Source organism: Calypte anna, chromosome Z, assembly GCF_003957555.1.
Source record: "Calypte anna isolate BGI_N300 chromosome Z, bCalAnn1_v1.p, whole genome shotgun sequence".
NCBI classification, from domain to species: Eukaryota; Metazoa; Chordata; class Aves; order Apodiformes; family Trochilidae; genus Calypte; species Calypte anna.
Window position 1 is genome coordinate 64,958,508 of NC_044274.1, and position 24,659 is coordinate 64,983,166.

General features: G+C 43.2%; 2 protein-coding genes across 2 annotated transcripts in view; one reads left to right on the plus strand and one right to left on the minus strand.

The window, feature by feature from the left end:
- Positions 1-1,943, plus strand: part of SNX30 (sorting nexin family member 30) — a 41,900-nt gene extending 39,957 nt beyond the window's left edge. Inside the window, exon 9 of the mRNA XM_030467463.1 lies at positions 1,492-1,943. Coding sequence (XP_030323323.1) covers positions 1,492-1,551 — 60 coding nt within the window. The 3' untranslated portion in view covers positions 1,552-1,943. The remainder of the gene's footprint in view (positions 1-1,491) is intronic.
- A 5,023-nt stretch (positions 1,944-6,966) lies between these two features.
- On the minus strand, positions 6,967-13,719 carry SLC46A2 (solute carrier family 46 member 2). The gene is made up of 4 exons (XM_008495806.2): positions 12,455-13,719; positions 10,832-10,915; positions 9,387-9,543; positions 6,967-8,086 (listed from the first exon to the last, which is right to left on the minus strand). Exons 1-4 carry the CDS (start codon positions 13,518-13,520, stop codon positions 8,026-8,028), a joined length of 1,368 nt encoding a protein of 455 aa, XP_008494028.2. The 5' UTR covers positions 13,521-13,719; the 3' UTR covers positions 6,967-8,025.
- Positions 13,720-24,659: the final 10,940 nt, after the last annotated feature.

A 24,659-nucleotide genomic window follows, 5' to 3' on the forward strand; every position in this document is an offset into this window, starting at 1 on the left:
ATCTGCAGTAGACAGGCAGTCCTTTCCAAGGGAGCCCTGCAGCAGCATTTTATCTTTGTCTTCTTGACAAGGATGTCAAGAATTCTTGTTGAGCAAATTAATGAGTAATGGTAGTGGAGATGAAAGTCCAAAAATTACGTATTCTAGTAATGCTATCAAATCTCTTAATTCTACCTTTTATGAACCAACTACATGGGCTAATGTACATCCATTAAGCCATACATAGATTACACTCTGTGTGCATGAATTATTTTAATCTCTGTCACCTTTTGCATAGTTCTTTCCCTTGTATGCTTGTCCTGGAAATACTCAGTCAGATGTTTCTGCTGCTCTGCCCTTTTTCCTTTGGAGAATGTGTACCTGAGATTCAGTGCCTGGGTTTTTGTTTGTTTGTTGTTTTTTCGGTGAAAGGGCCTTGACATTCAACACCATATACTGCCAGTCTTGTTTTCTTCCACTCTAGATGTAGTGATGTCCTGTGCAGTGGTTGATATTGTGAACACTACCAGGCTTATGCATAGTGACATACTTAATCTTCTTGCTTACTGCTTTTTTTTCTCTACATGCTTTATAAACTTCTTCCTCTGCTAGGTTACCTTTCCATGTAATATTAGTGTGAACTTACTTTGCCCATTTCAGCGTCTCTTTGCTCAGTAACTAGTCACACAGAGCTTCTTTCACCCTGTTCTCATCTCTCTTCTGAGGTGGCTGCTGTGGAGGGGGTTATTAAAGACTCCACTGAACATCCAGCAATGCCTTTATCACTGACATTCTCAAATCTGTACCTCATTCTCATCTGTACCTTCTAGTTGCTCTTAGCTGCAGTAAGAAAGCTTTTTGGTAGGAAAGCATCTAATCTCTTTGAAATACACAACTAGAAATACTCTATTCACCTGCAGTACAATCAGCAAGATTGGAAGATGCTTGACAACAATGACTTGTGAATGTAAGTGCTGATCATGAGTTACCCCATTCTCAGTGTTTCATAATATGTATTTCACAGTCTGTATCTGTCAGGTTTGGCTTCTGGGCTGTACATGGTTGAAAGTGTAGAGCATAAGAACTGCCATAAGTACATGTGTCTGGGGAAATGGCTCCAAAGCCTGGAGTGATTTTCTGATAATGCAGAAGCTAGACTCCACTTTTATTTTAATATCCCCAGCACTGCCAGTTCATCATGTGGTCTGCCTAGCTGAAAGCTCTAGTGTTCTTCAGTTTAGAAGAATCTAAATATTTGGAAATGTAGATGATTTTTAATGGCTGATGACTTTGGAAAGTTTGTTTTCTTTGTTTGGAATCTGCAACTATTCTTTCTGAACACATTCTTGCTATTTGAGATTCTGGGTTTTGGTTTTTTTTCCCTTTTCTGTAATAAACGCCACAGATCTAGCTAGCCTTTCTTGAATGTGCAACTCTGTTGGTCTGGAAGAGTTAGTTGAAAATAAGAACTGATGTGCAATCTGTTTTTAAAATCTTTATTTCTTTCTTCAGTGCCTTACGGCGTGGGAGTCAATTATACCACTATTGCAAGACAAGCCTGAGACCAAATAAGAAGTACCTTCATGGACAGTCTAGCACTTCTGTGCTCAGTACCACTAGACATACTGGAACTGTATGAAGGACTCCTTTTGTCAAGTTAACTGAAATGCCAGCTGCACTTGGGCTGGAACAGATGCTCTGAAAACTGTTTCTTTTCCTCACTTTCTGTGTTTAAACTGGGGTATGTTTCATCTTTTTGAGTTATCTTGAGTGGTTCCTTCTTTATCCTATGGAGTGATTGGGGGTTCATAGTGAAAGTGCATGGGGATCTTGATAAAACTTACCTCTCTAGTCTGGAAGGAGCTGATGAGTGAAACACTAAAAAGATGAAAAAATAACTCTGCTGCAAGGTGCCAAATGACATCTTCATTACCATTCTGGTTTTTTAGCAAAAAAAAAAAAAAGTTAACTAGTCCTGTGATGCAGTACTTCGTAACCAGTCCTTATCCCTTTTTTTGGATGGACAGGGAAAGTCTGGAAATGAGTATTTTCTGTTTTGCTCTTACGCATATGTTTCCTCTGGATAAAATGGTTTCTGGAGACTTTTCTGTGTGGGAGTTGGGCTGGTCCTAAACAGAACATACCAACACCACCAGCAGACAGCCTGTGATGCAAGCATGAACTGTGGTTTTGTGAGTGTGGCATGCTGTTGGTTCATACTGAGTATCTTGTTTACCTTGGTGATTATAAAGTAATATCAGTTGGCTGAAGTGTACTTGTGATGGACTTGGGGATGAAAATCAGTTTAGCTCCAGGAGTGAGTTGACAGTGAGTAGCCTTTCAAGGCTTATGGAAATAGTGGAAGCAACTATGAGTCTTTAGTGCATTTTTTTCTTAAGCTAGCTCTGAAAGAAGCATGGTAGAATTGGTACATGCTTTAAGTGTTTTGGAGTTTTTTTCCTGAACTAGAGCCACCTCAGACTTGGTCTCTTAAGGTGCTTGCTGTAGTAAACGTAGAACTCTGCTTTCACTCCATGTTGTTTTTGCAGCAACCAAAAGCCAAAATGTGTCAAATGCTTCCTTACAATGAAGCATCATAGTGTGTGAAACTTGCCTTAAAACAGGTCAGTGGGGGCACATGAGTACCCTGTTAGGTACAAATAGTGTTCACACTTGTCTCTACAGATGTATGGCAAGTCTTCTAAGACTACTTTGGGTACAGATCTATTTTCATAGCAGATTTATTGGTCCTTAGAAATGTAACTGTTTCTGCAGGTCCCTGTTTTTTTTCCCTTTTCTGTTGCAGTCCAACCTCAAATAAATGTGTTAATGGCCTTAGGTATGCTTCTGTGATTCCCAGGGTCATGGTTTAACAGGATGCAGATAAATCCTTTTTAGCCATCTCTGAGGTGGTTTAGGGCTATCAGATGTCAGTGAAATATTTGAATTTGGGAGAATAAATAAGTCCAAGCACTGCTAAACTTGAGCAATTGCTTGATATGAAAACATTCTTGTGAAGAAGAATCTGAGCACAAACTGTGTGTAACTTGTGTTCTTCAGTGACAGCCTACCAGGTAACAGTCTGGTTTGGACTTCATCCAGTCATAAATAACAGACATACCTGAAACTGCCCTACTGAGCTTGGTGGCTTTATAGCAGCTGTCAAGATGAGTTATTAGAGCAATGTGGTAGCTGTCAGGCTAATGAGATGATGCTCTCTGAGTGCAAAAGTCAAGTTCCAAACATTTTAAAAGGTCTTCCTTTTGACTTGGCCTCCGCTGACAGTTCGGTGGTACTAAACAAACTATGCTTCTTGGTTTAAGATCACAGTTTGTCAACATACACTTACTTGCTGTAAATGAGAACTCTGCTTTACGTTGCTTCTAGGTCTGAATTGACAAACTAGTCTTGTTGTGCAAGGAGGTGCTGACGGAGATCATCCTGAAGCAGTAAGCAAATGTTTTCCTCAGTCATTCCCTTGTAAAATCAGCATTTCAATACAATTTAACAGTCTGACCTTCAAGGTTATAGTCTTCCCTATCTCCCACAGAATTCAACATGCTTTTTAACTTGTACATGTGTGGTAAATGGAATCTTGTAGTTGGCTCTGCAGCATCACTGGGCAAAATGTAATTTGAACTAGTATTTAGACAGTCTTCCCTTTACATTTTATTAAGAAAAAAAAAAGTGAAAGATGAGTAGAGAGGAATATGGGCTTTTTCCTAGAGGTTAGTAGGTTTCATCTGATGCCTAACAACACTGAGGTCCTGTTCCCTCTTAATTTTATATCAAACCAAAGTGGATGTTGGTTCTGGGGAATTTAGCAATTGGCTTCACAGCCATTCATGACAGCATAATGGTCAGTGGGGACTATGAAGTGAAGTTCAAATCAACATGTGAATGTTGAGGCTGGAGAACTGAGGCTGTTGAAGATCAGCTTAAATTTTCTTTAATCTGATCCGACTGATTCTGTGCCATGGTTTTTAATCTAGTCCTTAACAAAAGCATGTTTTGCTTTCAGATAAGTCCCTTTCTGGCTCAGCTGATGAAAGGTAGGCATGCGTTGCACTTCACCATTGGAGTATGTGGTTATGTGGCACCTGCAAATTGATTTGGAGTATAAGTTGGAACATTTAACTTCTTGCTATGGCCACTAATGGAATTTCACATATAAATTGGAATACCAAAACTTCTTAAGCCCCTGCAAGGGAAGTATAACTTAACATTCAAAAGAGAATTTCTCTCCAAGAATTGATGCAGTGTAAGGAGGGTGTGTAGTGGTGGGTCTCACCTCCTACGGGCTATGGAGGAGTCCCTAAAAAGAGCTTTTGTGAATGGCTATGTGACTGGGAGAGGCTGTGAGGTGTGGGGTAGATCCTGATAGTGAGGTTTGAAGCAGCAGTGCCAAACAGGAAAACTAAATAGCAGGACACTCCTGTAAGATTTAAAGAGCACACTTATTTAACTGCTGTTAGTGGGAGGTTAAGATCTGAGCTGTTAGTGAAACTCTGACATCCAGGATCCTTACGTGACAGGAGAGTCTCCTGTGGATACCCCAAGCCCCTTCTATGTGACAAGTATAAAAGGTGTTGGTAAAGGAGATGGGAGTGGTGCAGGAGCTTCATCTTTGAGTTTTCAGTCACTGGAGGTCACCCTCTGCAGTAAAAGGACATCAAGGTTAGCTGCACCCTTTCTATAAGCCTATTTAACATGGGTCTTGAAAAAGCCTAGTTTTCCTTGTAATCTGTAGGCAATCTCCCCTTTCAGTGGATGTGTAATTGCCTGCTGTCCTGGTTACTTCTGTGTAATTTCTGAGATACTTGTTTCTAGTCATAACTGTCACCAGCACAATAAAACAAGCACTGAGATCTTGTTTTCATGCTTGGTTATGAACTGTGCATTGTTTGCATATATCCTTACCAGGTTCTGACTCTTGCAATAAACATAGATGTTGAAACATCATGGCTTTTTCAGGTATCCATTGAAAAATTAAAAAGTAACAGGTGTAGCCCTGAAGACACAAACTCTTCTGTGAGTTGTATCAAAGAATAAACTGTGGATCCTTCACTGAAGTCAATTTGGGTTTTTGTCACACACTTGTGCTAAGGATGAAGTAGTGGAATAAGGGATAGAAAGAAACATCTGCAAAGCATGAGTGGCAGAGACAGTCCTGCAGAGGTATGGTGAGGTGGCCTGGCAGCAGCATCTCTTCGTAGCCTGTTCCTGATGCATGTTCTTCAGGTGTTTGTCCTGCAGCTGCCAAGGTACAAAAGAATTCCCTCATAGCCCAGCAGGACTGTTCAGTGTGTTAACAGGAACCATGCTTTTGTTAAAAATTTCCACAACTTCACGAAGTATGATTAATGCTGATAACCACTGAGCAAAATTGAATAGACTAAACTAGTTCATTAGGTGTTTAGCCTTCTTAAATTCTGAAGGTAGAACAGTAGTTTCCTTGGTATATTAACTTGTACTACAACAGCCAATAAGTAGGGAAAAAAGGGTCTTTTTTGTAGAGGTGGGAATAGCAGGAATAAACTTGCTTTTGGGAAGTGTGAACATTGCATTTTAAACTTTTGAGCAGTTCTGTTTAACCAGTTTTATGGAATTAATGGCAATGCTTAATACTGTGCTTAGCAGTTTGAAGTCTTGCGGGGGCATCTGACTTATACAAGTACTCAGTAATGAACTGGACTAGCTTTAATGTTGCATGGCTAAGGCACAGTACTTGTGCAGAAAATGATGCACTTTCCAAAAAGGTGTAAGTTGATAACCCTAATGTGAGAGGCATGCTAAAACATTAAAGGCTAGTTGATGTCCTAGACTACTTGGAAGGTTTCATTTCTCTATGCTTTGAAGCTAAACCACTTCCTTAACTCTGCTGCTGGGATATGTATCCATACCTTCTAATCAGGCTGGGGCCAGTGCCATGTTCCCACTGCACAGGGGGACAGGTTGCAGAGAGACAGTCTTCAAATAGCAAGCAGACGAAGGGCTTTTGTCTTTAAGATATGAAACTAAAGCAGCACCATCTTTGTTCTCTTTTCCTCTGTGCCTGGCATCCCTCTGTCCCTCCTTAAGGTTTGGAGAGTTGGGCCATGCAGGTGAAGCATGGAGTGAAGGTGGATCACATCCCCCTCTTTGGTGGAGTTCAGTACTGGGGAGCAAAATGGTGCTGGCTTCTTGTTCAGGCTCTTATGCTTTCAGCCTCTGTAAACCCCGTCACTGGAACTAGAGTCGGCATTAAAAAACCATGCTATTCAAACACAAAATGAAAGCTGTGAAAAGACTTGTCTCTGTGTGAATTAGCTAATGAACAATGTAAAAATGAGAAGGCTTTTGTTTTCCTGCACTTGACCAAACCTGGCGACTGTGCTCTTGTTCAGACTCACAGGCTATGAAATGTTGTCTTGCCTTCTGGTGCTGGCATGTTTCTATACCCTTTCATGTATCTCTGTATAAATATACTTTGTGTGTTGTTTACTATGGAACTAGTATTGATGGAGAAAAACACTGAGGTTAAACTGTTTGTAATTCTCTATTAGTGTGTACATTTTTTTAAAATGCACCATTTGTTTACCTCAATTAATTTAATGGAATGGACCAATAAATGTATTAAAAGATTACTCCTTTACCTAAAACATAAAGTTTGTTTCTTTATTTTTTTTGTAATGATGTGTGTGATTGCTTTGCTGGACAGCTCATTGTCTGGCAGCAGAAATAACCTTCTCTTAAAATCTTGTTCCCCCACTCATTTAACTAGAAGTCATCTGTCTGTTACTGAAGTAAATGTGCTATTACTTGGAAGTGAAGCCTGGAACTAAAGAAAGATTCCAAGAGTGTGTTTGGAGGGAGAACAGGGGTGGCAGCAACCTCTTCAGAATAAGGGATTGCATAGTACCTTATCAACTTCTGCTTATTGCAACCCTGACTGGAACTGATGCTGCCAGATCTCCCTCCAGGTTTAGTTACTGAAGGGCTTTTAAGTTGCCTTTACTTAGTCTAGGAGCCTGGAAACCACTTAATCATTGCTAAATCAATTAGCATGTAGATACACACATAATTTAAGCCCTGATCCCTGTGGGGCATGCCAGTCTTTTGAGTCATGTTTGGATTTAGCTGGTATCATCTCATGCTAGTTGCTGTATTGTATGAGGTTCCTTTTGGTAGGGGTTTCACTTGGCATAAAGAGGGGGTAACAAGGTAACTATTACCTGGCATTAGTGTCCTTACACCCACAGGAGCAAGGTGCTGCACTCAACCTGTTCTTAACCTGTTACAGGAGTGATAAATCCTGATGAGCTGAAATGCTGGTATCAAATCTTTAGTCACAGCTGTCCTCCCATGAGTTCTATTAAAGCACTGTCTGGGAGCAGTGGGACAACATCCCTGAAGTCAGGGATGTGAGCATCTGTTCAGCAGTGTTTTATTGTAGTGGTTACTAAATCTGTCTTAGTATTACTGTTTATTTTTTTTTAGGTGTTACTTCTGTGTTTAGTGGTCTACATAACATGCATCAGCTGGGCTGGCACATCTTCTGTGGCACTTGCTGGAGAGCAGGGATGTCCTGAGCAATGCATGCATGCAGGATGTGGCTTGCTTACCCCTGCTTCATTAGCCAAAGTCACAGAAAGTCCCTGAGGTTTCTGAGACTTGATGGAATCAATGGAGAAACGATGCTCAGCTTTCCCCTTCCATATTGAATAATGTGCTCAGAAATGCTGTTTGTATTTATGCCCTCTTCTGGTCACTGGACTATTTCTACTTAGCTTAGAAGGAAAGCAAACCGACAAAGGCTGCTGCTGTGCAATAGCCAATGCACGCTCTTTGCACGATGATGTACTGCAGAAATAACCAGGAACACTTTTTTGTCCTGGGTAGGCTCATTGGCTGAGAGGCTGCCGCATGCTGTGAAGTTGAAACACAAATGCAATGCTTCCTGTAATGATGATAATTGTGGGGACCAATGCTTGGGAAACCTTCAACTTCAGTTGCTCAGAAGGTAGAGCTCATAGAGACCAGAAGATGCTTTAGCTGGTACAGCCTTTATCGCTCGGTCAGAATCTGAAGGAAGCCACTGGATGAATGTTGTTTGATGGCCACAATGCTGTGAAGAGCCATAAAAGCACAGGTTACAGGAAAGCTAGCAAGCTGCCTTGTTAAACCACATTTTGCTTTTCTCCCTCATCAGTTCTTTATTTTAAGCTTTGCCATGATGTCTGGACCTTACTTCAGTGGTTATGTGATTCCTCTGGAGGATCTGCCAACCTGTCTTCAAGTTACTCTTGTGTACAAGCATTGACATGGGCACTGTTGAAATCAATGATGGTAAAGTCCTAAACCCCATGTTTGTGCTGATAATGGGGTTGTATCATCTAACTTGTATTTAGATTGTGTGTATTAAAAAACAATTGAGTAGCTAGCAGTGTGACTCAGTTAAACAGCAGGGTTGTGCGTAAGAAACAAGTCACACGTCTGGAAAATAGGAGGACGAAAGTAGAGCCAGGGGAATGAGTATGAAATGGCTTTTCCCACACTCATCATGCTGTTGACACCAGGTATCAAATGTGTTCACAAGCCCCAAAAGCCTTGGTTACCTAGATGAGGTAGCACTGCTGGTGAATAAACTTTCTTTAGTGGTACTTTTTCTTCCTAAGTGGTAACTTAAATAGGTATACGTAGTGACTTCAGACTACTGGTCTATTTTTCTACTATTCTGCTACAGTGGGCAAAGGGAGATTTGGAGGAAGATCTTTCAAAAATTCTGGAAAACTAGATGGAGATGCTGTTGAAGCTTTCTCTTTTCAAATAAAGTCAGTTTTGTGCTTAAAACTTGTTTTTTGAATTGTACTTCTCAGTTGCTCTGTAGCTGGGAAATTTGGGCAAGTTGGATCAGAAAAGTAACCATTTCTTTCATTATGTTGCAATGGTTTCTCCTTTACAGGAGCACCTGAGGGAGACTCAGATTATTCTTTTTCTCTCATGATGAGTAACCCATAGTCAATATTTTAAAAAAGATTTTACTTTGTGTAGGATTATCCCCTTATTCTACTTATGAATATTTTTACAATACCAAGCACTCCATTTGCGCAAATACTTTGTCCCCTGTGATTAGCAGCTCTTAAACTCTGCCAAATATTCCTCCTACAGCAGTTCATGTTGCATTAAACAAAAAAAAAATTAAAAACATTAGGTACGTCAAATGCAAGTTTCATTCTTTGAATCTCCGTATTTGGCAGCTCATTTCAGCAAGATTTTTGCTTCTCTCTTTCAATTTTTTTTTCCTTTTAAATTAAAATAAATACATATTTTTCACATCTGCATTATTGTACACTTTAGACTTAGAATCAGGAAACATGGAGAAAATGCAGTAAATTATTTTGAACAAAACCCTTACTATTCCTTACCTTAAAGGGAGGAGGCTCAGACAGCCAGCTAGGAAAGACAAAATGAAACAGAAGCCGCTGTACCAGTTCAGGGTGTTTTGATAGATCTTGTTGTAGACTGTGGATGTCACTACTCCTGTGATGACTAAAGACAACTGCAGCAGGACAAACACCTTACCTGTTAAACAGGAACAGTTTGTTACCAGGGAGAAAAAAGCAGCTCTGATACCTCCCTGCAGGATCCAGATTAGCTGCTGCGTAGAAGAGTGATGTGGTTGTTGCTCCACATGTACCCAGATGGCATAAACTCATATCTGCTCTTGTTCTGGACTGGAATTAAATGTATTTTCCCTTTTTCAGGTATAAGACAAAAGATCCAACTAGAAAACTTTTAAAACAATCTAAATGTTGAAATAACTGCTTGGAAAAGCAGCATTAAACTGAGCAATCAGGGCTTCTTTCTATAGGAAGTAGCAAGGTAGAGCTGGGCTAACATATTCAGGACAGGAGGGATTTTAGTAATTTTTTGCCTCTTCCTGAGACCACAAGAGTGGTGGTCCACTGGGTTAAAATTATAAAAATACCTGAAATGGGGAGGTGTATGAGGTGTGAGTGATTTGTATGACGTTTAGGGTAGAGGAAAGGCAGAAACTAAATCCTGGGTATAACTGCTTTTTTTGCTGATGTGCACCATTCTGTTTCTGCCATGGTAAACAGGGAAAGGGGAAATGACCCAACTCTGTTCGGAAGTGCAGACCAGGAGCAAGCTCAGGGCTGCGTGTTCAGCCTGATGCTCTGGCAGCCTTCTCCAGCCACACTGCTCCTGTGGTCACCACTGAAGGAAGCAACAGAAGGCAAGGGCTCCTGTGCTGCACAGTCCTGCTTGAGAGCTTCCCTGACATGATAATCAGACGCAGCCTGCATGGCTCATGGTGGAGGCTAAAAACAGCATTATGATTAATAGCCTTGATTAGGGAACAAATTGCCCAGCAACCCTTGGAGATGTATCTAAAGAGCATAACTGAAAAAAACCCAAGAAAACCACCAACAAAAAAAGGATGAAACAAATCCATCCTTCTCAAAACTGGAAGTAAAAAAAGCCAAAAATAAATGGTGTAAGTATCATAGTGCTTCAACATAATGTCTTGCTTCTCCTGGTTTTCCCTGGAGCATAGTTTTTGATCAGCATCTCTGATATTTCCCCTGCCTTTGACCTGTACACTGATAGTAATCTTTTCTTGATCCATGTGCTGAAAATTCTGTGGATAAATTCTGATGCAACTGAGGACGAGAAGTTTAGATATGACAATCTTGTCCTGCAAGTTTCTCTGCTCCTCCCTTCCCTTTTGTGTTACAAACAGTTCTGGTTTTATTACGCAAAGCACAGATTGCAGCAATAACTTATCTTTCTCTTTATATCTTAGGCTGAGTAGAGGGATTATAGGGTTTCTTTTATTGGTACTTACCATAAGATGATCCCTCAACGTGCTTGGACAACATGGACCTGATGGTTGGTAAGGGGATGAGGGCAAAGAGCATCACTGCCCGTGCTGCAATGCAATGAAAGTGGAGTTATCAGTGCCTGGTCCTTGTCTTCTAACACAACAACCACCATTTTTAAAGGCTATGTGTCTCTAGCTTGTGCAGAACCTTTGGTTCACCTTTTATTGTCACCTGAGCAAAAGAAAGAAGTACAAATCTTCTGTATATAGGTCCTCATTTCATCCAGCTGGTGGTGGGTGAACCATCTGTGGCTCCTACTAGCAGAAAGACTTTGTCCAAACCTACATCTTGATTTCAGGCTGAAATCCCAATGTGGATAGAATATAGCCCTGTGCTTTGGGACAGTGAGTGTGAGGATTCCCATCTAACCAGCAGGGAGAGCACTCAACGCTACAATGGCTTTGATAGGAGCAGTGCCTGTATAACACTATAGTTTTTTTTTTATCTCATTGGTTGTGGTTTGCAGTATTTTAGGCTTTCTCTAGTGTGGAAAATTCTGGGAAGCTCATAAATAGCCTTCCTGTCAGCAGAACCAACGTCAGTGAAGACTTTGTGTACTGAGGTGTTTCTGCACTGCAGGGGGTAAGCATCCTTCACACAGTGCAGCAGCATGTGTTCACAATGGATTTAATATTCAATAAGCATCTTTTTTAATTTTAATTTTTTATCTTTTCTTTCTAAGTCTGATTGCTTAAAAAACCAAAATCTCTTAAAAAATCTATGCACTGTTTGGATTAGTATGTAAATACTAAGTATCACCATCTTTACCTTTAGAAAAATGTTTGCTTTTCAATTTCTCATTCTGGGTAGGGGCAGACAGAAAAATAGCTTCAGACAGTTGCTCTTAGATATTTTTCCCACTTTGGAAAAAAGACGCCAAAGCCAAGCAGTACACAGAACTTTGATATGAATCATCCATCTCACTGACACGATGGATGCAGTTCTTGGGCTTTGTTTTCTATGTTCCCGCAGAGGCCGTTTCCCAATAATAAACTTGTCTTTCCTTTATTGTAGGGTGCTCTTGGTCATTTATACATTTGTACGCTGCACTCTTACAGTATTGTCATTGCTTAAGCAGTGCTTTACTACAAAGTTTCCCATCAAGCACAAATGCCTTCATGTAATGAAAATAAATCATATCTTAAGACATTAGCTTAATAGGAACACTTTGCCAGTTTGTTTATGCATTAGCCTTAAGCCTTACTTCACAAGATGAAAGTACTTCCCATTAATGCACCAGGCATGGTCCTACTAGTATGAGTAGCCAGCAACAACTCCCCCAACAACCACAATTCCCCCATTGTTCCCATTATCAGATCTGAGCTATAGCCAAGTGACAACAAGACAGCTGGCCTTTAGCTAATCCTTGGCAGGAATGTTTGCTTTCTCTGGATAATGCAGGGTGTTGACTATAAGGGGTACAAGGTGATAGGTGTTAGGAGGGGAATGACAGAGAGGGACTCTTGGAAATCACTTATGTGGTGGTCTGCCCAGCTCCCTGCTCTGAAAGTCATGGCAAAACAAACCAAAAGCCCTTCTCCTGTACCCAGAACACACAAGTCCCTTTCTCAGGCCTTTCCACTCACCTATGTAGAACAGGAATGTCCACCGCACAAAGGCCATGATGAGGATGCCTGTGCTGAAGGATGTCACTCCAATCATGATCATGGTAATGTCCCTCAGGTATCTGGAGAACACAAATACCCCTAGGAAGCTGGTGATGAAGATCACATACCCAGCAGCATTGCCATGGCCGATCTCTACAGCATTCCAACTTAAAGGTTCCCTCAGTAAGAAGAGTGGGAGCACATTCATTGCACCAACCACAGCCAGGTCATAAAGGATTGCTGCCACAAACAGCATGATGATGATGAGTTTTGAGGGGGATATTGGAGTGGAACTGCTGCTCTCTGAAGGTTTGGAACTCTCTGCTGATGCTTCTTTATGGGCTGGTAGCTGGTTGGCCACCTCCTCTGCACTTTTGATTTTGGCTGGGCAGGAGGCTGCTGGCTCGGGGACTGTAAGGACAAAAATGCTGTAGAGGAGGCAGAAAGCATAGCAAGCAATGCTGCAGCTCACCAGCACAGTGCCCTCTCGATAGTGGTCACTGAAGCCAACAAAGAGGTAGCCAGATGCCATGCTTCCCAGAAACCCAGCGAGGCCATACACCAGTTCAATGATGATAAGCCTCAGAGACCTCCTGCTCTCAGAAGAACCCAAGGATCCCAGAGCCATGACACCTGCCCAGAACGTGGTAAAACCACCCGTCAGCCCATTGAAGGCAGCAGCTCCATACATCACCTCAATTGGCCAGCCCAGCAGGATCAGGAAGAGCAGGAGAGTTTTGGAACCCAAGTAGCCAAGAAGAGGGAAGCAGATGGGGATCTTCCGATGCATCCTGTCCCCCAGCTTTGACAAGCCATAGGCTGACACCAGCGGGCTCAGACCCAGGACTAGGTTGTAGATGATATAAAAATTAGAGATAGCCTTCTGCTGAACATCTTCCAGTGTATGGGACGAAGCAGTGGCATTGGACTGGTTGTAGTAATTCTTCACCACCAGCAGCAGTGCTGTGTCGTAGAAAGCGCTGGCCACCTGAGAACCTGCGACCACCGGCTCGATCCACATCCTCATCCTTGTCACCCCCACCATGCTGCTTCTCGTCTTGGGGAGAGCTGCTTTCAGGGAGATGAGCTGGAGGAAAAGGCTCTTCAGCTGCTCTGCTTCAAAGGCGTGCTTGGAGAGGAGCAGTGGAGGAGGAAAAAACTCAAGGTCCGCTGGGCAGCACAGAGCCCGAGTTGTGCAAGAGATGATCTGTCTGGGAGGATATTTGCACCTCGCCTGTGTGTGCAGGCACGCACATCCCTCTGCTGCTCTGATCTCCAGCTCACGCAGGAGAGGCTTTTGTACAGCTCGAGTACACCCTGCACTCCCTGGCAGCTGCTGCTCCTCTTCCTGGTGCAGTTTCAGCAGAGGTCAGATGACCCAGGGGAATTTTGCTCTCCCAGTTTAGGAAGTGAAAATGTCCTCATCAAGTAATTGCTGCAATTTGGGGTGGTGGTTTGGTTTTTTGTTTGGTTTGGTTTTGTTGTTTTGTTTTTCGTTTTGTTTTGTTTGTTTTTTTTCCTTTTGGCATCCTTCATGTGTTAGAGGACTTCAGGGGTGGCTGTGGGGGCAGGAGATGGCTGCGTGCTTTTTTTATCAGGTAATTTGAGAATTCCCTTTACCACTAGCTCTTTTCTCTTTCTTCTGTTCAAATATATTGTTGGGTTTTTCACTCTTACCTGCTCCTCTCTGCCTTGTTGTTGCATTTTGACCCTTATCTCTTTGTTTCAGGAATGCAATCAGGAAAATACACCAAAAAGAAATTAAAAGGGAAAAAGCGTATTTCTGGTAACCTGCCTCCCACAGCTGCCACTCTGCCTCCTAAGTCATTTGGCTTTCCAGTGTGGGAATTTCCAAGAGGAGGAGGAAAGTCCAAATTTGTCCAAAAGACCCAGTGACTGCTGCATCCCATTAATCATCCAGCTGAGCTGGAGGCTGGGGTTGGGGAGGGCCCACCTCAAGGAAGGGTGGCAGTGGCCATCCCTCTCTGCAGCTGCTGCTGCCTTGAGCAGCTTTGCATCTTGAAGTCAGCCTCTGATTTTGCTGCTACCCAAGGGGGTCAAGCAAGGTGACCAGCTACAAGCATCTCAGGGTCCCTGGGATGACAATATTGTGGCTGACCAGAAGCACAAGAAGCTCGTGGAGCAGGTTCTGGTACAAGCTGGCTGCCCACTCTGAGGAAAATACAGTCCCAGCTGCAGGAAATACTTGGAGGATATCTGTCAGCCTCAAAAATGCTAACTTAAATGAAAATTATCTCATTCTGCACTGGTTTAATGAATCATAACAGGCAGAGTAACAATCTGTTCTAGGAAGACATAGTGAATACTTTAAAAAAAATAATTAATCATTAATTTGACATAGCAATGTTAGAAACTCCATCTGTTGCACCCTGTATTGATTCAGGTGACATTTACTTAGTGCCCATGTACTCATGATTCAAGAGCTTCATTTTTTTTACCCTTTGTTTGGTTGTGCAATAATTTTCCTTTTATATTTTGGTTCAAAGAAAAAAAGTCCCGAGAACTAACAGGGAAAGGAATGGGGAGCTGTCTGCTACAATGATTTCCTGATAGGCAATTTCAGTTTCACCAGAAAATTTGGTTTTTTTGTCAGCCAAAAAGTCTCCTAGCCATCTATAAAATATGAGTTGTTCCAGCAGTTGGTGCCTTAATCTCCCCTCCCCTAGATTTTCTGCAAAAGTTTCTTTAGTTTTTATCCACCAGTGGAACATATCTTTTTCTCCAAACCCTGAAGTATTTCCAGAGGATGAAAATTCCAGACAGCCTTACTGGAAATTCCAAAACATCAGCCTTGGAATTAAGCAAAAAACGCAACCAGAGGAACTGCCATATTTTACTTCACCCAGGGAGCCCTGTCTCTCTTTGACATTAGAGGGAAACATAAGTAACTTTCTCCCCCTTTTACTTAAGTTTGGAACATTAATTATTGTGGAGTGCAGAGGTGTGTTACAGGCCACAGATCTTCTTAACAGCTTAAGGCAACTACAGGCCTTGTGTTAGGTGACCACAGATCTGCTTAACTATTCCTAAGTGATATTTTTTCCTCCACACTTCTTTGTATGTGCAGGCTGCCTGGTTTATTCATCTGACACTCCTGACATTTCGGTGATCCTGTTAAGCTTGATGCTATTCAGGCCTAGGTAGGAAATGAACTGTGCTAAATGCCATTAGTAACCTCATGAATTGCAAATTCATTGCTGGCAGGATATTCTAAGTACTCATTCACACTAAATGCACTTTTTAGAATGCCTTCGCATGGAAGTATATAATTTTATGTCAGTAATTGCAAAACAATGAGTGCTGAAGTAAGCTTTACCCATGCTCCAGAATATTTCCCACTGCAAAATGCTTTTCATGAATAGCATAATTATTTGATATCACAAAGACTTCAAAATTGTTATTCTCTAGCATCAGCTTTTCCATGGGGCCCAGTTCTCATATTACTAATATTTACTGGGGCATTTACATCCACTTTAAAGTACATTCATGTGGTATAAATACAGGGAAGCCTTAAGAGTCTTGGGAGAGTGGCCCTTGACATTTAAGAAAAATGCACCTACAGAATTGCTGGAACTAGTCTAAAAGCAAAAATGCACTAGAGTAGCCTTCTGGAAAAGGAGCACATTGTTTTAGGGTATCCTTCTCTACAGCTCTCTGGTCTGGATATCTACTAGACCCCAGGTGAACAGCATGTTATATCAGCTCTTGGACATTTGTCAGTCTGGCCAAATCAAGGTGTTTAATGTCTCCCTGTTATGATGCTATGCATTCCCATGCAGTTTTGCTTTTTCTTGTTTTAAAACATTTATGATAGTTACATCACCTTTTCTTTCTGAACAGGATTGGTGTAGGGATTTTAGTACTCTGGGGCAGCTAGGATTGGCAGGTACCAGATTTCTGGTACTCAGCACTCCTTGTTTGAAAAGGTCTGTTTGACATCCAGGACTGGAATCCATCATGGGCATGTAAGTCCTCTTTAATTCCCTTGCCTAAGCCTGCTGATGGGATCTGTGATTTACAGCCTCTGGCCAGCAAAGTCAGCTCTGTAACTCCTTCTTGGTGGTAAACATGGAACATCCTGGCACATCCTGCAGCTTTGTGGCACTAACAAGGTGGGGAAACACGACAGGGGACTTGGAAGTGCCTGGGTCTGAGTAGGATGGAGCTGTGGTTGTGTTACAGCACTGGAGAGAGTGGTATTGGGTTGAGAAGGCTGGGGAGAAGCTGCCATCTTATGTCCTGTTTTCCTTCTGATAAAGTGTCTTCATCACATGTTATCACAGACCGTAATGCCAAGCCATTACTTTTTTCACTGTGGGTTGAGTGGCTTCCTCACTGGTTGGCATTTCATTATGTATCATCCCTGTCCTCACAAGGTGCATGGTTCTGCTTGCTGTGGGAGATGGAGGAGGAGTGGCAGCTGCACCAAAAGATGGGTGCATGAGGCAGGGCAAGCAGCTTCTGGCAGCTGCTGCATTGCCACAGGGATGTGGCATCGTGGTCTGGGGAAGCTGTTGTGGAATACAGAGCCACCAATGGTAGTTGTTAGAGCCTGGATATAAAAGACCTCCCCAGCAACCTTCTTTCAATGGCTCTGGGAAAAGACATACAGGCTGCTTGGAAACTCAGGATGCTGATGACAGTGTCTGTAGCACAACAGCTGATAGGTCCACCATTGCCTCAACAAAACACAGGACCATGTCCTTGCAGGTTCACCTTGAGATATCTCAGACACCAACAGGACATGTTGAGATCTGCTCCCATCTGCTACTCATGGGGGAAAGAGGAAGCCAAGGCCAGAGGCAGTGTGAGCGCACAGAACCATAGATTGAATCACAGAATCATAAAATAGTTGGTTTTGGTCATCCAGTCCAACCACTTGCAACAAGCAGAGACATCTACAAGTAGACCAGCTTGCTCAGACCCTGTCCAACCTGACCTTGAATGGTTCCAGGGATGGGGCATCTCCCACCTCTTTGGGCAATATACTTCAGTGTCTTACCACCCTCAGTGTAAAAACTGTTTTCTTAATACCTAATGAATCTACACTCCTTTAGATTAAAACCATTGCCCCTTGATTTATTACAACAGGCCTTGTAACTCCATTCCCATATTTCTGGAAGACTTGAAAAGTCACTATGGGGTCTCTCTGGAGCCTTCTCTGAGCTAAACAGCTCCAGCTCTCTCAGCCTGTCCTCACAGAAGAGGTGCTCCAGCCCTCTGACCATCTCTGTGGCCCTCCTCTGGGCTTGCTTCTAGAGATCTATGTCCTTGTGCTGGGAGCTCCAGAAGTGGACGCAGTACTGCAGCTCAGATCTCATGAGAGAAGAGCAGAGCAGAGCTGAGCAGAGAATCATCTTCCTTGGCCTGCTGGCCATGCATCTTTTGATGCAGCCCAGGATATAGTTGGCTTTCACAGAATCGTGGGAACACAGGCTCATGCTGGTTGGAAAAGACCTTTAAAATTATTGACATGATCCATTAACCTTGCACTAAGACCAGTACAAAACCATGTCCCCATGCACTGCATCTCCACATCTTAGACACCTCCAGGGATGGTGATTCAACCACCTTCCTGGGCAGCCTATTGTAGTCATATCACTCACTTCAGTGAAGAAATTTCTTCTAACACCCAGTCTCAATCTTCCCTAGCACAGCCTGGGGCCATTTACTTCATCCTGGCGCTTGTTAAACAGGAGAAGAGACCAAGCCCCCACCTCACTACAACCTCCTTTCATGTATTTGTAGAGAGTGATAAGATCTCCCCTCAGCCTCCTTTCTGGGCAGTGAGGACACATTTCTGGTCATTTTGTGCTTGTCATCCACCAGTACCGCCCAAATATTTCTCTATAGGGCTGCTCTCAATCCCGTCATCCCCCAGCCTGTATTGATATTGAGAGTTTCCCTAGTCCAGGAGCAGGACCTTGCACTTGGCTCATGAGGTTTGCATGTGCCCACTTCTCACACTTGTCCAGTCCCTCTGAATGGCATTCTGTCCCTCAGCCATGACAACTGCACTGCTCACCTTGGTGTCACCTGCAAACTTGCAGAGGTTTCACTTGTTCCCACTGCTGGAGGCAGCAGCACTGTCCAGTTTCCTCTGGGACAGATGCTGAGTGACCACCAGCAACAGAAACCTGTGTTGTCTTTCTTTCACCTCCAGACCTCGTATTTCTGTTTTATTTTTCTCATTGCAGAGTTTCCTGCTTACCTGGTTGGCGTCTCCTGTCAGCTTCTCCCTCTGCTGGAAAGATAGAACAAAGCACTCTCAACACATTTAGCTGAGTTGGATTCTTTTTAATTTAGCTCCATGAATTTAGGCACTAAATAGTGCTGATAGCTAATTGTGTACCTTAACATTGATCCTCTCAATGCACTCAGGAAAAAAGGCCTCTCGCAGTACCTGGTGTCTGCCTGATCAGCTGGACCTGAGCAAACCTTGCTGCAGTTCTTAGCTAAGCTCCAAATAATCCTGGTGCTAAATAATTTTGTGTGCATGTGCATCCCCTATTTCATGAATGCTCATGTCTTTTTAAAATTGATGTCAGCATACATAACTCTGTCATGGAAGAACGGTGAAATTTAAGAGAGTGCAGACAGCAATGGACTTCAGAAATGGAATAAAACTGTCCCAGAACTACAGCTTAATCAATCCTTTGCTGAATTTATCAAATGTGGTTAGTCTGAAAAAAATCCAATAACCATAGCAAAAACATGACTAGGAAAAAAATTCACTACTGAATGGACTACAGTCAATAATCTGTAAAAAACTCCATTCAGAAGTAAAAAGTGCCCTCCACTTCCCAGGTGCTCTCAAAAGCTATTTAGAAATAACTTTGCTTTTCTAATTCACATTTTCATTTTTATGTAGGTCTTGAAATTTTGATGGCAACGGTAAATGGGTGCTCAAAGGCCTACCAACACATTTAAATAATAAGTTTGAGAAATAAGCGAGTAAAAGCTCTGTAGGAGTGTGTGAGTAAATTTGACTTGGAATTTATGAGACTGGAGAGGAACTTTATTTTTAGTGTGGATGTGAATTAGCGGAAGACTATATGCAGATCATATTGGAAAAATTAATGTGGCAGAATAAAGGAGGAAAAAGAAATAGTAAGCCACCCATCCTTGAAGAGGAGAGGGTGATGGGGAGAAAATGAAGGGAAAGAGAAGTGCTGAATTTTCTAGGCTGGTAGGGCCTTATCTAGATAATTCAGCCCTATCCAGGTGCTATTAGGGGGAATGAGTATCTCTTCATAAGCCTGTGCCTTTGTGGAGCTAAGAACAGCAGCTGATGGAGGACATCAGGACACGGAAGAGAAAAGGAATGAATCCATCCCATTTTCCTTGGTGAGAAATGGAAACAACCAAAACCTTCCTAAATGCATAAAGATACATGATCTTTGTGCTTCGGTAAGGCTTTATGAGAAGGGGAGGTTAAATATGCCTTTAAATCCTAGTTCTTCTGGAGGCACCCTTGCCTGCTAACCCAGCTGTGTTCACTTGACAGGTCTCGGGCTGTCTCAGTTTGCCCTGTGAAGGCAGCTAAAGCAAGGGCTGCAGTGACCCCCTGGGGACACCCACCTCTGGCATTCCAAGCAGGTGGATGGTAAGTCCTTCCTCAGAGCCTTTCTCTGTTTACACTGTGGGGCCAGGTCCTGAGCACAGAAATCATCAAGAAAGGTTAACTATGGTTTTGGTAATTCGGGTGTTTGAGTTTTCCAGGCTACTTTGTGCACAACATCCCTCCAGACACATTCATGGATTTTCTTTAAAAAAGAAACTGCAGTTCTGGGCTCCCCAGTTCAAGAAGGACAAAGTACTGCTGGAGAGAGTCCAGCACAAGGTCAATAAGATGACTAAAGGACTGGATCATCTGCCCTGTGAGGAAAGGCTGTGAGAGCTTGGGTTAGCATAGAGAAGAGGAGGCTGAGGGGGAACCTTATCAATGTTTATAAATATCTAAAGGGTGGGTGTCAGGAGGATGGGTCTGGACTGGTGTCCAGTGACAGAACAAGGGGTAATGGACACAAACTGGCACAAAAGAGATTTAAATTAAATATGAGAAAATACTTCTTCACTCTGCAGGTAACATAACACTGTAATAGATTGCCCAGGGAGACTGTGGAATCTCCATCCCTGGAAACATTCAAGACCAATATGGATGTATTCCTCTCAAACCAGCTCCAGGGAATCCTGCTCTGGCAAGGAGGCTGGACTAGATAATCCCCAGAAGTTCAACTCCTTCCAACCCCTTACTGTCCTGTGATTTCGTGAAACTGCATACACAGCCCAAAAGTGGCAGATGCTGATGTTCTGGAGACATTTATGATCTTGCCACCCTCACTTTCCCTTTGGCAGCTCTTCCATTGGGGGTGTGTGTCCTGAACGTCTGGAAAGAAGCACAAGCTTTCAAACACTTTCCTTGGTTACAGGGAATCATCAGCTCAGGGCCAGGCAGGCCCTCCATGGAACACCATTACCAGGAAGCCTGCAGGGCAGCTGGTGGTGGCTGCTGAGCCCAGCCTGAGGAGGTTTCAGGGTACAAGGTTGGGTGAGTGTGTGTATGGCTGTTTGTCCTGCTGCAAACACTCCCTGGTGCCAGCTGAGGACTTCCAGGCCACCCCACGTCAGGAGGCACCCTGTTTGTTAACATGTGCCCCAGCCACACCTGGTTAATTATCCGTCTTGCAGCCTGAGTATGAAGAACATTGTCTGGGGCTCGTAGGGTGGAGAGGCCCCTGGTACAGGAGGGAAAGGCACTGGCATCCTCTATGAGGATGGCTGGGAGGATGAGAGGGGATCATGTTTGTACCCACTTTGCTGCAGGGCACTGGTGGAAAATATCACCAATGGGGTCATCTTCAGGTCAGAGGAGAGGTGTGCCTGGGGGGGGAGCAAGCTACAGCATCAGTGCAGGAGGAGCCCTCCTGGAGAGCAGCAAGGGCTGCCAAGGGTCTGCAACCCCATGCAGAGGCGTCACCTCCACTCAACATGCAGGGAAGATGTGTCTGGAGTTCCCCACACTTCTGATTCTGCATCAGTCAAGGTGGTCCAGAAGAATGCTCTGGGCTCTTGAGAATGTTTATGGATATGGCAATGCAAGTCTATTTGCACAGTACTTAAGGGAACTTCTACCTAGCACCCTTCCAAGCAGCTAGTAAATGAGCAGCCTTGGCAGATTTTGAGTATCCTTAGGACTCCAGGATGCATACCAAGAACATGTTAATGTGACCAAAATATTGTGCCTCTCCTCCTTTCTCTAAAAGGTCCTGTTGTATCTACAGGATTTGAAGATGGGTACTGAGGTAAAGGTGTCATGGAAAAATAAAGTTAAGTCAGTTTTCCAGCAACACTGTTGCTGCTAGCTTTTTGCTGGCTGAAACTCTTGGATGTGTAACAAGTATGAATAAACCTATATACAATTGCTAATTTTAAGCAGTGTGGCAAGACGACTGCTCTAGGTAATGTTTGCAGTTCCCTTGCACTTCAGCACTTCACCTGCACTTCAGCACTCTGGGGTATTCAAAGTGTTTCTGAACAAAGACTTTGGGTTTATGCCCTGTTGTGTACTTGCTGAATTGCCCGTGCTGGTTGAAAGCAGCACTGCTTCTTCCCACCATAATCTCTGGATTTCCTGGTGAGTTTCTCCTGGTGGTGCAGATGGGTAGTGGGGAGACATCTCCACACCATCCACACCTGTATAGTGCACCTGGGTCACCAGCTGATGGTGGTGATGCCCTTGATGGAGAACTTTCAGCTTCAGTCACCTTGTGAACGATTGCTAACACCTGATGAGCTTCTCAGTTGTTGAAAGACCTGAGGCACCCTTGTATGCTCAGAATCTGACTGAGGGCCATGTCAAGTGGATGCTTTTCCCTCCAGAAGAACTTTCTTTTATTGCTCTGTAGATGAAAATGGCTTTGCTGCTGCAGTGCTTGTACCACACATGGGTGATGTGGGCTTATGCCTCCTATTGTCACATATTCTGCATTTTCATGCCATCACTTTCCAGAGGTCCACAGCTATCCCAGTTCAACTCCTTCATGGATTTTGTCTTGGATGTTACATGAAGATGCCAGTAGGATCTGCTACTAGCTGGAAGGTCATGTTTGGCCATGAGCTTTCAGGCACTTTCTGCAAGGACACATAGCCAGGCCAGCAGGACAAACAGACAGATGCCTATAGAGCAGAGCCAGATAGGGACCTCCCCAACACTTGAAAGCATGCTGATTCAATACTTCCTTACAGGAAAGGAACAAAAGATTAAGGAATATTTGAATATTAAAGCCCTTTGGGACACTGAAATGTTGTTTTGATTCTTCAGTGCTAGGGCATCTTGATAATAAATTAATTGAAAAAAACCTGCAGAGTTCTGACAGACTATATTGACTTCTCTTTTAATTTATAAACTCTGAGTCTGTATGTCAATAAATTATGAATAATGACATCATGCATCTATTTCCTGACTCCCTTTTGCTGAAGGCTGACTCGGTGAAAACAGCCAAGAAGGACATTTGAGCTGAGTCTTGCCCTGCATACCATAGTCCAGACGTGGCAGTATGTAAGACCTTTGCTGTAACTGGCAGAGTTTTTGGTCTGGTCTCCAGAGAGCTTTGGTAAATATACTCTTTGCTAGGGATCTTTCACCACTGCTTAAGCACTGTCTGCACATACTTTTTAGCTGGGTTCAGAAATGGCTCCCTGCATGAAATATTCCCATCAGGAAGATTTTCCCCTACCTATCTCACTGTTTATACCACTCCTCTCTGACCTGTGTTATTTATCCTTCTCTCCCTCCATTCCTGCCAGAAATTTTCACTTTCTTTATAGATTAAGTCCCATAACTTGCCATTAGCTTTCTTTTCAAAAACAACCCTCTCTGATTTGTACAATCTCAGTCTGCCTTCTCTGCAGCGCTCCATGGCTGGACCTTGGCCCAGTTGTATTCCTCAAACACAGCATTAAAGAAAAGCTCTAATCGTGCCCCTTTTGGCATGAGTAGTGCAACCAAGAGAAGGCTTTTGTTCCACCTGTTTCTCCCCCAGCACTCTTCCAAGTCAACCTCACTAACATACCTCCATGATTTTATAGAGCACTGACACAAGCATAATTCATGAGCTTCCAGCTGAGTTCAGTGCTGTGTAGCCCTCTAAGAACAAGGTCCTTGTTGGTATTTAGGTACCTAAGTGTCTTGGTACAAATGGATCTGGTCCACTTTATCTGGTTTATCTCACAGATCTCAGTTTACCCATCTTGCATGGGGTGTTTTGTTTAGCAAGTGTAAATCTAGTTCTATATCTGAGAAGAGTCTGGGAGGAAGCATGACTGGAGGCTGATGGGGCCTTGCAGTGGTGGTCAGTAAGGGACCTGTAGCTGGGACTTGGTCTGATTGAGGTTCTTCTCCATCTCATGAGGCTCAGTAGGAGCAGGGTGAAATAGTCCATACACATGTGAGCTATCTGGTCTTGCTGCCTGAAAACAGCCATGTTTTGGGTGTGGATAACATCATATGGAAACCAGAAGGGAACAGCAGAGAGCAAAAAGATGGTAGGGAGCAGCAAAGGGTAATGCTGTGAAAATCTGGCCTCACCTTGGGCCTGTGCTGTACCTCAAACCCATCTTTTGAGAAGCAAAAAAGCAGTACCAGGCAAAGAGCAGGGAAAGAGCCCTATTTACTACCTTCCTTCTTTCACTCCAATTAAGTAGGGCTGAATACTTTCTGCCTCCTCCAGACAACGTGGGGTTGACAAAGCTCCCTGGCAAGTCAAGTCCCATTGTGTGTCAGGGAACCCCACCTTTCTTCATGGAGATGATGCTTCACAGAGACCTGAGCTCTTCCCTCCTTTCTAATGACTGGTTATTTGTTAACAACACTTGTGAAACTTTGTGTGAGGGCTGTGAAATGCTGCTTCACAAGAATTATGTTGTTATCCATGTGTTTTTGCCAGCATTCTCCTGGTATCTTGTGTTGCACTTGTATGACAAATGAATGATCTTATCAAGATAAGGCTGAGAGTTGGGGTTTCTCAAGTGCTCACAGGGGAAGCAGTACTCATTGGTGACATTTGTGAATAAGTGCCCTGCCCCTATCAGCCACAGCCTCTCACCATCAATGGCACCCCAAGGCCAAGGGGGGTTGGTGTGCATTGTCCTGCTCTGTCTG